The 12,532-nt window shown below is 42.5% G+C and overlaps 1 protein-coding gene across 9 annotated transcripts in view; it reads right to left on the bottom strand.

Annotated features, from left to right (window-relative positions):
• Positions 1–12,532, bottom strand: part of TANC1 (tetratricopeptide repeat, ankyrin repeat and coiled-coil containing 1) — a 238,633-nt gene that overhangs the window by 156,781 nt on the left and 69,320 nt on the right. For all 9 annotated transcript variants that reach the window (XM_047721852.1, XM_047721855.1, XM_047721858.1 and 6 more), the window contains one exon: positions 3,064–3,143. In XM_047721852.1, the coding sequence (XP_047577808.1) occupies positions 3,064–3,124 (61 nt within the window). In that variant the 5' untranslated portion in view covers positions 3,125–3,143. The remainder of the gene's footprint in view (positions 1–3,063; positions 3,144–12,532) is intronic.

Genomic DNA, 12,532 nt, shown 5'->3' with positions numbered 1-12,532 from the left:
CTCAATTCTACAGCTTCCAGGAAACACATTTTGCTTAGCTGTAAGCATTTCTTAGGTTAGCCAAAACAAAACAAAACAAAAAAGCTATTTTTAAGATTTCAGTGTTCAATAGTTTAATACTATACATATTTCAAATACCCTTATATACATATACATTTCAATACCTGCTAAAATTTTACTGGTAATTTAAAGGAGATATATGTGACATTTCCTTTTAGGGATAGGAACTGAAGGTGTACCAACTTTTCAATATTTCTGAAAAGTATTTGTTTTCTTTTGAATACTAAATTTAACTCAATGATTAGGTTTTCTAAATTCTCAAAAACGATTTAAAAAAAAAAAAGAGGTTCAGGGCGCCTGGGTGGCTCAGTGGGTTAAGCATCTGCCTTCGGCTCAGGTCATGATCTCGGGGTCCTGGGATTGAGCCCCATGGCAGGCTCTGCTCGACAGGGAGCCTACTTCCCTCACTCTCTCTCTCTCTCTCTCTTTGTCTACTTGTGATCTCTGTCAAGTAAATAAATAAAAATCTTTAAAAAAATTTTTAATAAATAAATAAATAAATAGAGGTTCAAGATTATAAGAACAACCTACAAAGGATATATAAAATGCTGAGCTCAAGGTTTTAGACATAAATATTTCCTAAATTTCTGTAATTGTGAGTTCAAGTACATAGAAATGAATTTGCCTTTGTCTTTGCAACAAAGATTGGTTTTAATTGGAAACAGTAGAGCAAGAATTTTCCATATTGCAGGAGATACTATTACTCAAGTTTCAGGGCAGTCTCTGTAGATTAGCCAGCTTTAATTTATAGAGAAAACTTAGCTATGATCTACTTATATAATGAGAGTTGGCACAGAGCTCAACATATGAATGATCAAATTCCAAGTATTTTCCCCAATGATCTTGTGACATAACTTCACCAAGATTTAAAATTCCATCTGCTTTGTTCCCCAACTAACACAACCAGGTTCTAGTTAAGAGAAAAAAAGGCACATACCATACAGATTTTATGAGAAATGTTCCCATTGCTTTTTCAAGTTGGTTTGCATTAGGCAAAAGCCATAGTGTGGGAATTATTATGTAGAAATGATTCAGAAAAAACAGTAGTTGTTCTTAAAGACCTGAGAGGGGAATAATCCCAAAATCACATGCTCTAATACTGGAAAAGTTACAAATGCAAACTATGTTCACTGTCTGGCCATTCTGAAAGGCAGGGTGCCCCAAATCATTACTGTACTGTCTGTCATTTCACGGGCACTGGTCAAAGAGGATGGGGAGGGGGTGGGTGTCTGTCGTGAAAGACTCCATTACTAAGTAGGGAGTTTTGGCTTGGAGACCCAGGCCACTGGTTGGGCTGCTTCAGCTAGACAAACAGCTTAGGACCTAACTTTATGCTGGAAATTACAAAGACATCTAAAGAAGCAAGTAACAAAGTCCCTAGGATGAATGTCAGATGAGCCAAAACTTGGAGGGGGGGTGGATTTTTTTAAACTGCTTTCAGAGAAATAAAGAGAAGGATATTTTGGCCTTGACCCAGCAGAGGGTGAATGTACTCCTGGATAGAAATTATGTGAACTGAAAATTCTCCATAGTAACAATTCTAATTAATTATTCAATGGTAGGGGTTGGTTTCTTAAGGTTAAAAGCTGACTCTGGTCTCTTATTTCTGTCATTAAAAACTGAATTCTTTTCTTTGTATCTGCTTATGCAGAGATATGGAGAAGCTTCTAATGGAATCTTAACAGTAACTTTTAGTAAAGTTACTTTAAGTAAAAGAATCTACTTTTAGTAAAGACTCTACTTTTAGTAAAGTTTGCCATTCTGCAGGCTTTTTAGTTTAAGGGGTAACAGAAAATCTAAGTTCTACGTAACTAAAAAGTTTAACCCCGCTTATTCTATTATGTAAGTAACTATCTATAAACAACAGATAAACGTCATAACATTACATACATTATATGTAATTATATACATGTATTATATGTAATAAAAGGTACTATAAGATCTTTTCAATTGAAGATTTCACTATAATTCAGTGATGTTTTGGTAATAAGTACTTATTTATACTTTAATATAAATTAAAAACTGAAATATTATTCAATAAACAGTAACTCAGGAAACCACTTTCCAACTCTGAACTATCATAAGTTTGCAGAGTAAAATAGCACATTTTGGGGAAATTAATTCATGCTAACAGAGTTTTATTGTACAATAATGGTAAACAATATGTAATTTTTCTAGAAAAGTGGACCACTAAGCGGTCACCAAAATAACCTTAGAAGACTCTGTCACATGGAATGCAATGAAGAGTCACATTGACCACATAAGCACCACAAGTTTATAAACAGAAATGAAATCCAAGCCAAATTAAGTAGCTTTCATCTAATGAAAACTAGCAGTCTGGCACTGAGTGAGGCTACACCTGTTAGGCAGAAAATTTGATACTCAAAAGACGAGGTCCAGTCAGCCAGCTGTTGGTTAAACATATAAAATACAATCACGTGTGGGAAAAAGGAAAGGGCTTTCTAGAAACCAAATTCCTGGACACACCTGCTATCCCTCCATGTCTATAGCTCTGACTTGTCTCTGGATCTGAATGATCTGTTAAAATCATGAACCTTCCAAGTGTTCTGGAGAAGGATTTGGTTTGTAACACAAACTCAAATTTCAAAGTCACTTTCCATAAGAAAGCTCAGAAACAGGGGCACCTGGTTGGCTCAGTTGGTTGGGCATCTGCCTTGGACTCAGGTCATGATCCCAGAGTACCAGGATGGGAGTCCCACACCAGGCTCCCTGCTGAGCAGGGAGTTGGCTTCTCCCTCTGCCCCTCACCCCATCCGTGTTCTCTCTCACTCTCTTGGTCTCTCTCAAATAAGTAAAATCTTTAAAAAAAAAAAAAAAAAAGTTCAGGAATACGTTTAGTTTCTCATAGCTTCCAGTATTACGTGAGTGCTAACCTGAAACACTCCTCGGACCCAACCCCCATGCAACAGCTCCCCCCTAGCCTAGAGTGCGCAAGGGTCTCTGCCCCAGGGCCCTCTGCTTGTTCGCGCTGCTTGCACATACCTGTTTCCTTCCTGCTCCCCTTTCCTCCCTCTCGGCTCTTCTTCAGCACAGCTTTTAACATTTTCAACACTCTTTTGCTTCTAAAGAGAAAAGGAGGGGAGGGAAGAGGAATTAGGGGTTGTGAGCTGGAATAGAACTTACATGTTGATACAAAAGGTAACTTGGCCTCTAACAGATTGCTTAGCAGAATATAAAGGTACCTTGAGTTTTACAGTCATTTTCTGTTAAAAAACTAAGATGGGGAACTACATGTTAAAGACACAAGGAGTATTTTATAACTTTTAATGAAGTGATCATCAGTTCACGGACTTGTTATAAAAGTTAAACACACACACATACACACACACAAAACAGGCCCTTCTCAGCATTCCACAACTTATTAAGGCTACGAGGCTGAATCTGGGCACATTACTGTAGCAGGTCTGGCATAGGAATTCAGATCTCCCAGCCCCAGCTCATCAAAAGAAAACATTAGAATGGAGAATCAACGAGATAATGGTTAAGAAGAAAGCTGCATGGTTAGAGGCATGTTTTGCAGATGCTACTGATTACATAACCACAAGGAAAACATTTTGGAAGTTTATCAGATTAAAACAGACCTTATAAGCATTTGCAAAATAAATACAACGGAAACACATTTTAAAGCTGACGTTGGGGGACCCAGTCAAACAGTATTCGCTGCAGTGGTTTCTTCACTACATACAGTTGGGACTTTGGGTGGGGGGGGGGGTCGGGAGGAAAGCAAAACAGTCTGTGGCACTACAGCTGAATCCTTTAAACGATAAGCTGCATTTTTAAACTGGGTTGTACCAAGCATGAAGAAACAACACAGTGGCCCAGGCCTAAGATGAAACCTAAAACCCTCCCTATAGCAAGAGACAGACAAAAGGACCATTATTTCATCAGTCTCCTGCAGCTCTCTTTTCCCTCCAGCAACTCAGATGAGACGGCTGCACAACTCCCCACAGTAACAAATCCGCATGGGTTGTGTTACCCGTTGCACCCGTTAACGCACTAAGGACAGGAAGGCGGAAGGCAAGCAGGTTGCTCCTGGAAGAAGGAAGAGGGGGAGGGGGCTAAGAGGGAGAAACTTGTGTATGAAGAGGGCCTCCCTTAGTCCCCCCGTGAGCCTGAATGCTTGAAAAGGCCTCCGTGTAGCTCCCCACACAACTGCTCCAGCCCAGAGTTAAGCAGAGCCTCTGCACAGAGAGGAAAGGGTCCCTAAGCACCACACATGGTGACCTTCGTATCATTTCGTCCGGGCCTGTATTTATTTTTCTGGGTCCTTTGTTTGCCTGACAGAGAAACAGAGACTCTGGAAGGCTGACTGCCCAGAGGTCACACAGCTAATTAATAGCAGGGCCCGAATCCAAATCTGCGGACTCCCAGCCAGGGTCCTCCTCCTCCCACGGTTGCCTCTCCTCCCAGAAAATGAAAGCTTGGGGCAACAGCTATCAGACAAGTGAACAAACAAAAATCAACAAACCAACCCAGCCTAGAGATACCAGAAAGACAGTATCTTTAAGCAGAATTTGGGGAAAGCTGTAGCACAGTTTGATAGGGTTAAATCACCTTACAAACAGGTCCTCTACACACAAAAGGGCCATGGCTTACAGCTTAATTCTTGTTTAAAATGCTGCTTCAGGGGCGCTCGGGTGGCTCAGGTCATGATCCCGGGGTCCCTGGATCGAGCCCTGCATCAGGCTCCTGCTAAGCAGGAAGCCTGCTTCTCCCACTCCCCCTGCTTGTGTTCCCTCTCTCGCCGGGTCACTTTCTGTCAAATAAATAAATAAAATCTTTAAATAAAATAAAATGGTACTTCAGTGAACCCAGGTGCAAAGATTTGGGTTTCACCAGAAGGGCAAGCACTGAATCTGGGAAGACAACCACAGTGTGCTTCTACAGCGTAACTATGGAGACACAGATTTCTCTTGATGGTCATGCGGAAAACACCGCAAAATGTTGTGTAAAAAATGGTGGACAAAATTTGGTAATAGCTGCCTGCTCAGCACAGATATTTTCTTTCCCAAATCAATCAACCTAACTTCAGGATTTGTCATTTCACAAAGACTACATACTTTAAAAAGAAAAAAAGAAAAAGAAAACATGCCAACAGAGCTTGGCCACGGTCCCTTGACGAGCTCTCTGGGAGCCCCGCACTTCTCTGGATCTCGGACTAGCTCAGGCCCCACTACGGCGGTGAGGCTGCCCGGGATCCATCACCCTGGTCATCTCCAACCTGCAGCAGATGTGCTGTGCCACTGGGAAGACACGTCCCACGGGACAAGGACTAGGACACGCTGACTTGGGAATCTCATGCCAACACCTTGGATGCCTACTTTGGGGAGCTCAGCTGTTTTCAGGATCGTCATATCTTCCACATCAGTGGTCTTGAGTCAAGTGAAAGAGGCAATCAGATAGCCACTCTCACTTTTCTTTCCAGTTCCTGCTTTCCTCCATAAATAGCAAGTCAAGGGGAAAAGCTTTAATTTATATTCTAAGACCCACTGTGACCTGGAGAAACTTCCAATGAGTCTACCTGAGTACAAGAGTCACTTCGGCTGCCAATTCTTTAAATTATATACTTTTGAGGGAGAGAGAAAAGACCAGCCTCCAGACCAGCTTCTGAGATTCTCTAATGGGAGAAAACTTCCCATCATTTTCATTTAAAAGAAAATAAGGGACGCCTGGGTGGCTCAGTTGGTTAAGCAGCTGCCTTCGGCTCGGGTCATGATCCCAGCGTCCTGGGATCGAGTCCCACATCGGGCTCCTTGCTCATCAGGGAGCCTGCTTCTCCCTCTGCCTCTGCCTGCCATTCTGTCTGCCTGTGCTTGCTCTCTCTCCCTCTCTCTCTCTCTGACAAATAAATAAATAAAATCTTTAAAAAAAAAAAAAAAGAAAAGAAAATGTGAGTACAGGACGTTAACCTTAGAAGACCAACGACCTGCAGATACCTACATTTCCTTACTTTTCTACTGTCATTCAACATGCGAGTTCCCCAAACACCACAAGTTCCTCCTTTTAAAATGCCCAGAAGTTACATAAAGTACAAAACTTACTTTGATTTCTCATTTACCACATAGTCTTTGAGGATAGGCACAATGTCTCCATGTTCTGTGTTAGAATTCTGCACAGTGATTACAGTGATAGACAAAATATAACAAAGATCACCCTGGGTAAAATGGGGAGGATTTGAAAGCAAGGCAAAATCTTTTTTGGCTTGTAATTACAATAGCACCATCATAACCATGACCAGCTTGTCTGAAATCACAGAGTAACACCAGTATTAAAATTTTCCTCTTCTGGAGTGCCATACTGCCTGTTTACACAATTCCAAGTCGAATCTGTGAGCTGAGGGCAAGGGACTATGTTTATTCTTTAATACAAACAGAAGCCAGAACACAGGCTTCGCACCCACTATGTTCTCAGTATTTGTTGACAGATTTAACCAGGCTGCAATGAACACAGATGAGCGATTTCCTCCAAATCAAGCAATTAGCCAACATTTATAGCAGTTTATAAGTTATAAGGAACATTCCTATATATTTTCATTCACAAGGAATGCCAGAAAATGCAGTTAAATCCATGTGACATCAGGCAATGAGATACTAGGGAGGAAAATGCTGCATTTCATAATACCCCTTCATGTCCACACCTGAATTAACCTTAAAAATCTCAGGATCACAAAATCTAATTACCCAGTTATACTGAAATTTGTGCACACTCCATTGGAAGGAGCTTCTCCCATCAAACAGTTTATCTGACCTCAGAGCAAAGCTGCTTCTGAAGGCGCCTCCCTTCTTTTGTCAACATCAAGCAAACCAGAACAGCAATATTTACAAGTAAAACACTGAAAACTAAGTTGTACTTTTTTTTTTTTTTTAAGATTTTATTTATTTATTTGTCATAGAGAGAGAAGCGAGAGTGAGCACAGGCAGACAGAGTGGCAGGCAGAGGCAGAGGGAGAAGCAGGCTCCCTGCCAAGCAAGGAGCCCGATGTGGGACTCGATCCCAGGACGCTGGGATCATGACCTGAGCCAAAGGCAGCTGCTTAACCAACTGAGCCACCCAGGCGTCCCTAAGTTGTACTTAATTAAGGTTTTCCACCCCCAGAAAAGGGAGACATCAAAAACATCCTCAACTTTGAGGGTTTGAAATTTTTTTCCAACCAAGATTTGACTCAGCTGAATAACAGCCATATCCTCTGTATGGCTACTTTTAGAATTTACTTTCCATTAGCAATCTTTAATGTTTACTAAAAGAAAGGATATGTGCGGCGGCAGTGGGGGGTCTGAAGCACCTTTCAAGACAAATAATATATAGAATAGAACAAGTCAAGAAAACAAAGCAGAACAGAGACCACAAAAGGAAACAAAGAGGCCTGCTAGATGGGGCACTGGCCGTTGGCTGGAAATTCACGGAAAACTGCGTTATAGAAGCTTCCTGAAAGCAAGAGCCATATCTCAACATTCTTTCAAAGCTCCCATGAAGCTGGGAAAAAACAACCCTAGATGAATACTTGAAATTCCAGTAGGTCTCTCTCCCCACTCCCCACTTTTTTTTTTTCCCCTATAGTAGAAAAAGCCCAGGAATCAACAGACTTAATCCTAGCCCTGGTCAAGTCACTGAACTTCTCTAGGATTTAGGATTCGTCCAGAAAAGCTGGGGAAAACAAGAGTGGCTACTGATCAATCAACCAGAAAGTGACTGTATGATGTTATTGCCCAACTTCCACTGCTGGTATGGTATCACTGGGCTACAGTTTATTCCCCAAGACACGAAGGCTCAACCATTCACTCTTTATTCAAAGCCACTGCACAAATGGTGCCTCTAATTCTACTGCTCTTCATAGTTAGGCTTGTTGTAGACAAAAAGACTTCCAATTTGAGTATGCCTTATTAAAAAGCATAGCAAATTTACAGCCCCAAGTAATCTGAATTTAAAAGATTTCTGGGCATGAAGTCTCAACTCAAACATTTTCTGATGCACAAGTTAAGTGGAAACTCTCTATTAGACTGAAATCGCTTTTAGCCCATATTTTAAATATTGTATAGGATAGAGAAGTTGCTTTAGGAAAAATTTCTTTAAGAAAAAAAAAAAAAAAAAAAACCCTCTCCTGGGGCACCTGGCTGGTTCAGTACTAGAACATGTGACTCTTGAACTTGGGGTTGGGAGTTGGAGCCATACGTTGGGTGTAGAGATTACTTTAAAAAATTTTAAAACCTGACTCTCTCAAGCTAGTATTTCAAGTTACTAGAAAATTACTAATGTGCAAGTGTGTTCAAAGAAGTTCTCATATTGTGAACTACCTGGCAAAAAGGAAATCTCACTTGAGGAGGAAAATATGAACTAGCTACTTCCTTCTGGCTCCAAGAACCTTTTTTTTTTTTTTTTGTGAGATCTGTTGAGCCCAACTTTTAACACTATTTCCTCCATAAAGCCTTCCCAGGCCATGGCAGTCAACTCTACTAATCCCTTCCGGCACCTAGCAATGTACCTTCCATAAAACAAACACTAAGTACATTTTTTATATGAATGAATAGCAGGTTGTTATAGAAGAGAACTTGAAATCAATGGCCACTCTCCCCCACGAGGGGTCTGGACCAATAACTTCAGAAATTTTCTGCTACCAACCACTAGTTTCCAAGTTTCCGGTCAAAGTTATCTGGCCCCTCATAATCAACAACTCAATTCCACAGCAGGATCTGTTCTCTTACCAGGTCTTCAGAAGGCTGCCAGGAGGTTTTATTTCGGTATTTTAAATACACATTCAGAAGGGAGAAGTACAAGGACAGAAAAGCCAAAATCTGAAATCAATACATTCTCCTTCAAACTAGGAAAAGCTCAGATACGGAGATAACCAAGGGCAGCATCCCTGGAGATAAGCCTTATGCCTCGCAGGCCAACGGCTGTCGCACAGGACTGAGCACCGGTCTTACAGAAAGCCCCTGCTCACCCAGAAGCGGTCTTTAGGTTGGATGCTCCTCCCAACCAAGCAACTCCCTCCCCACCCCAACGGCAAGATGCTCCAAACCAGAAGACAAAACAGCTGTGATACTAGAACCACACCACCAATCCAGACATTCATAGATATTTAGATTTATTTGAGAAAGTAAAGGCATTTCTCAAGTCCACTTCAAAAGCCACCTTGGGACGCCTGGGTAGCTCAGTTGGTTAAACAGCCAACTCTTGGTTTCAGCTCAGGTCAAGGTCTCATGGGTCCTGGGATCAAGCCCCAAGTCATTGTCGGGCTCCACACTCAGGGGGGAATTGGCTTGAAAGAGTCTCTCTCTGCCCCTATCCCCACTCATGCAAGCTCTCTCTAGTAAATAAAGGTTTTAAAAAAAAAAAAAAAAAAAAAGCCACCTCGAAACTGCTCAAGGCCTTCCTCCAGTAGGCTATGAGCCAGGATGGTCAGACCTTGCCCCACTCCCCACCCTGGCACAGTATTTGTTTTGTTGCTTCAATACGAGGAGACACGTTGGGGAGGAACATAATTATATAATTATAATCCATCTGTAATTCTCAAAGGGAATGGCTGTATCTCAAAATAGTCTACCATCCTTTAATAAATTTAAACAAATGTAACAGCCTCATCTAAAATGCAAGGCCTTGAGCATCAGAGGAACTTACCCTGACTCTCCCGGGTCAGCAAGCGGCAGACAGAGCTGGGGTGACAACCTGATTGTCCAATTAAGGAAGCAGCACTGGGCTAGAGATTGCAGTTTTTCATTCTATACAAATTCCTAAGTATCCGTACCAAAAGCAAAGAGAGACACAAAGTCAAGCATAATAGGATAGAAAGGGAAGAAAAGAAAGTCAACAAACATAGGCAGGAAGCTAGGAGTTCATGCCTCCATTTTCTCTATGAAGTAAAAATAAGATGGGGTGCTTGGGTGGCTCAGTTAAGTGTCTGCCTTGGCTCAGGTCATGGTCCCGGGGTCCCTGCTCAGCAGAGTCTGCTTCTCCCTCCCTTCACTCGTGCTTGCGCTCTCTCAAATTAAAAAAAAAAAAAAAAAAAAACCTTTAAAGTAAAAATAAGGTATGAGAGGAGCAGTAAAAGTTGAGAACAGCCTTTGCAGAAGAGAGGAAGGCAAGCGCAAGATTACAAGGACAGCTGAACAGCTCTGACTGCCCAGTCCGGGTTGCAGACCAAGCCTTGGCAACAAATAAGGAATCAATGCATCTGTGTCCTCTGATGTTCAGCCCCGGGAGCCCCCCAGAGGACAAGAGGGCTGATCAGTGACTGGGTGTCTGCAGCACAAGTCCAGCAGGACTGAGAAGGGTGCCCACGTGACATTCTTAGAGCCGTGCGCCGCAGAGTCAGGACTGGCCAGGAAGGCAGTGAGGCCCTCAGAGATCTGATGGCCCGCGAAGACAGGGATGGGGTCTCAAGGACATCAAGGAACAAACACAGCCAGATGAAGTGAATGAGGGAGTTGAAAAAGAGTCCAGTCCTTTAAATGAATTTTTAAATTTTGGATATGGAATAACACCAGACAATGACGAAGACCACATGATGGCCAAAAGCACGGTTTAGTCAAGTGGTCAGCCTTCCAACGAGGGTTGCCGGAAACAACTTGATTCTTAGTGTGGGAACGGGCCATTCAGATGCTTACTACAGTAATGGAGGCAGCATCTGGGCTATCAACTGTCATCCAAATAGCTAGTATTTAATAAGCATTTACTATATGTCAGGTAAGGAGTTTTACATACATATGTAATCTCTTTTAATCCTTTAAAAAAAAAAAAGGACCCCAAAAAACCCTATGAGACAGTTTATGGATTCTTTTTTTTATAACCAAGGAAGCTGAGAAGCTTAGATTCACAACTTTGTGTAAAGGTAAAGGCGGTCCTGGGACTTGAAACCTCAGGCACCAAGTGGCTGCTTCCAAAGCCTTCAATGAACCTGAGGGCCAGGGTAGGGAAGTGACCAGGAGAGCACATAACACATGCCTCAAAGACAAGGCGGCTTTTGCTGAAAGGTGAAAGTGTAGCTGTTTTGGATTCAGCCATGGTGCGCTGGGAGAAAGCCAACATCAACTCTGAGCCCCAGCGGCCACGAGGTCAGAAGCCCACAGAGGACCACCTAGAGTTTGAATACGGAGCAGAGTCTTTGAACGTGCTCCCATTCTCTCACACAGCCCTGTAGAGGACATGACTAGGGTCACAGGACGTTGCCCCGCAAGGTCTGCAGCAGCTGGAGACCCAAGCCCCGATCCTCACCATGGCAGTTAGCTCCACAGACAGCCTCACGGAACCTATTTTTGTCCCTTTCCCCTTCTTCCTTTCTGTGAAGTTTTCCATTTGTATCGTACAACTGAGCTATCAACTCCCAGTTGGTCCGTACAATTACACGGACCAACTTCTTGATGTCTGGCAATTACAACTCCCTGAATAAAGACAGAAGGCATTCCATAAGCAAGATGACTTTGGGCAAGTCAGTTGCCCCTTCACTGACTCATCTGTCTGACAGGGATTCTGCTCCCTTTCCTGCTTGACTGGACAATCAGGCCTCTTCCACCTGCAGGTACTATGATTTTACGGGGAAAACTTTATTTCTGGTTCATAAGACCGCTGTCATCACAGTAGCTGAAAAAACATCACCACAGAAGACAAAAGAGCTCCTGGCTGGAGTCTTGGGCAGGGTGATAAGCCTTTACAGGAAAAGGAGAAGAGACCTTGAAGACACGTCAGAAAGTCCATTTTTCAGAAACTGTTAAAAGGCACTCAATCAATCAATGCCAGCAGAATGAAGTCTGGTATTATAAATCTAAAGAAATTAAATTTTTTAAATTGCACGGCATCTGGCCTCAAAGTGAAAAAGGTCAAACAACTTCAAAGATGCCCCGTGAAAGGCAGCTATTCATTACACAAAAATCTCTTGCTTATGTAGCTGACAGATGGATCATTCACTTAAAGCCCTGGAACAGAAGACATCAAAATCCCTCCTCCACTTCTGTCAATGACTCTCGAGGATGCTCCGAACAAGGTTATAACCTGCCCCCAAGCCCTTGATTTCATTAGGATCGGAGTTCCCAATACCCAGTGTAGTTTTTCAAAACTCCCCCAGGTGACTGAACTGTGCAGCCCGTAACATCTATTTGACACGAACTCTGTACCAGGTCCTGCTCGAAGCACGTAGACCACAGAGAATTACTCCTCACAACCACCCTCTGCAGAAGGTTCTATAAATATCTCCATTCTACAAAGACACAGAGAGGCTAGTGATCTGCTAGGGTCACATAGCTCATAGGAGCACAGCCAGGTTCCCCATCCCAGTAGTTGTGCTCCAGAGCCTAACAACACAGTCCCTATCTTATGCCCTTTTTTTTTTTTTTTTTTTTTTTTGGCTAAAAATGAGACAGACTAGCTCTCAGGGGCCTGGTGAGGTGGTCAAAGAGACAAAACTCCCTAATAGGACAGAGGAAAAAAAAAATCATCTTTGGCCACACACACACACACACAC

The sequence above is a fragment of the Lutra lutra genome, chromosome 3 (genome assembly GCF_902655055.1).
Source record: "Lutra lutra chromosome 3, mLutLut1.2, whole genome shotgun sequence".
NCBI lineage: Eukaryota > Metazoa > Chordata > Mammalia > Carnivora > Mustelidae > Lutra > Lutra lutra.
Note: the sequence above shows the minus strand (reverse complement) of the source record. Positions and strands in the feature narration are given on the sequence as shown.